General features: G+C 28.0%; 1 protein-coding gene across 1 annotated transcript in view; it reads left to right on the top strand.

The window, feature by feature from the left end:
- LOC137659743 (dynein beta chain, ciliary-like) overlaps positions 1-2,500 on the top strand; it is a gene marked incomplete at its 5' end in the record, with an annotated part of 223,797 nt that overhangs the window by 137,399 nt on the left and 83,898 nt on the right. The window contains 3 exon segments of the mRNA XM_068394556.1: positions 1-69; positions 778-815; positions 818-900. The exon segment at positions 1-69 is cut by the window's left edge and continues 47 nt beyond it. Of these exon segments, the coding sequence (XP_068250657.1) occupies positions 1-69; positions 778-815; positions 818-900 (190 nt within the window).

The raw sequence follows: 2,500 nt of genomic DNA, 5'->3' as shown, positions 1-2,500 counted from the left end.
CTTCATCGACCGCGTCAGGAAGAATCTCAAGATGGTCCTATGCTTCTCCCCCGTCGGGTCCACTCTGAGGTAATTGCTTAGGTCTTTTTTTTTTTTTTTTTCATATTGTTGGCTTTTAAACAGAATTGCATGGTCTATGTATAGCTCCTGGGAGAGAAGTAAGCAATTTTGGATGAAGAGTGTTTGCAAGCATTAAACGCATTGTATATATATATATATATATATATATATATATATATATATATATATATATATATATATATATATATATATATATATATATATATATATGTATATATATATATAATATATATATATATATATATATGTACATATATATATGTACATATATATGTACATATATATATATGTATGTATATATCTATATGTATATATACATATATATATATATATATATATATATATATATATATATATATATGTGTATATATCTATATGTATATATATGTATATATGTATATATATATATATATATATATATATATATATATATATATATATATATATATATATATGTACATGCATTCGTATAATATATATATATATATATATATATATATATATATATATATATATATATATATATATATATAAATATTTAATATGCATTTATATAGTACATATGTGTGCGTGTTTCTGTGTGTATGTGTGTAATCTTGTCTCAATTATATTGTTTGAATCTTTGCTATATAATGAGAATGGCTGTCTCGAACGCTAAAGATTAACCTATGCATCTCTATTCACCACATTTATTAGAGTACGTGCCCGCCAGTTTCCAGCCATCATCAGCTGCACCACATCGACTGGTTCCACGAATGGCCGCTAGAGGCACTGGTGTCGGTATCAAACACTTTCTTGGGCAACATTGACGATCTTCCAGTAAGTGATAATATAATGATAATCATTCATACACATGTGCAGGAAAAGTTCCATAATGATAACGGAAACGTTTGAAAATTGGATTTGCATATATTACACGATAGTCTTTTTTAAAGCTTTCATCCATCGTTTGTGCACTTTGGTCTCTAATATACTGTATATATATATATATATATATATATATATATATATATATATATATATATATATATATATATATAAACAGTATATTTATACATATATATACAGTATATATATTATATATATATATATAATATATAATATATATATATATATATATATATATATATATATATATATATATATATATATATACAATATATTTATACATATATATATATATATATGTATATGTATATATACATACATATATATATATAATATATATATATATATATATATATATATATATATATATATATATATATATATATATATATATATATATATTATGCATGTGTGTTTGTGCTGTATATATACTGTACAGTCTGATTTCCTTATATGGTACTGAGTTGCTATCTAAAACTTACGAAGATTCTGGAATTAACATGGCTTGAAATATATTGAAGATCCAGATCTAATAACTAATCCTTGTATTATGTATTATTGCTGAGGTGGCATTTACCCATATTAGATTTTTAAATTAGTTTGTCATAGCCTTTTGGATTGTAGATTTCTGATTTCCGTATTAATTTTATAACTCGTCAGACTCTAATAATATTAATCGACAATGAATTATCAACTTCTTTTTTGAGCACTTTACATTTCCATGTTTTGCTCTATTGTTTACCGAACAGTTCTTTTTCAATCACTTTAGCCCAAAGGGTCCTTTTAAAACTCTCGCTCTGAATGTTACGCATTATCGTTTGTACTGTAAATGGTTTTCACTGTGTCAAACTGCTTATTCGATTCAAGTTCTCTAATCCACAACATCACTGTAAGACAATCGGCTTTAATAATAGTCGACTTTGAAATATCTCAACCACGAAAAATGTCAAGGTCAGAAAGACTTCCCTCTATAAGCTATAATTTACAGGTCTATCTACAGACCTGGGGGGAAATTTGAAGCTTCCAGGGGGGAAATAATTACACTACCTACTAACTAAAACAAGCGGAAAATGTCCACATAGTACGTGCGGCAATTTGTTGTTAGCCATTCAATTGTGATATGGTCATATCATTTTTCTCTGACATGATATTCAAGGGGAGAATTGGAATATCATGCCCATTTCTGAGGCAGGCGAGTGGGCATGAGAGCTGGGCGGGGCATGAAGGGGGAAATTTGGATGGTTGAACTGGGTGCAGGGGGGAAATGACTGAAAAAAGGTTGGGAACCACTGATCTACAGTATAATTGACATAATCTAAAACAAATATTTGTATTCCTTGTCAGTACTAGGGACTACTCTATGTCACATCTGAAGCTTTATAACATCTGGAGTGTACTAAGAGTACACTATTTGGATTTTCTATCTTACTTTTAGTATATTTTATGAAATCTGATGTACAGTTGGGCACATGAATTCCATGTACACCACGCTCTGAGAGAGTGCACCCTGTTACACGATTTCTGCTTGGCC

This window comes from Palaemon carinicauda, chromosome 20 (assembly GCF_036898095.1).
Source record: "Palaemon carinicauda isolate YSFRI2023 chromosome 20, ASM3689809v2, whole genome shotgun sequence".
In the NCBI taxonomy this organism is placed as follows: domain Eukaryota; kingdom Metazoa; phylum Arthropoda; class Malacostraca; order Decapoda; family Palaemonidae; genus Palaemon; species Palaemon carinicauda.
The sequence above is the reverse complement of the archived record's forward strand: the minus strand, read 5'-3'. Positions and strand labels throughout refer to the sequence as shown.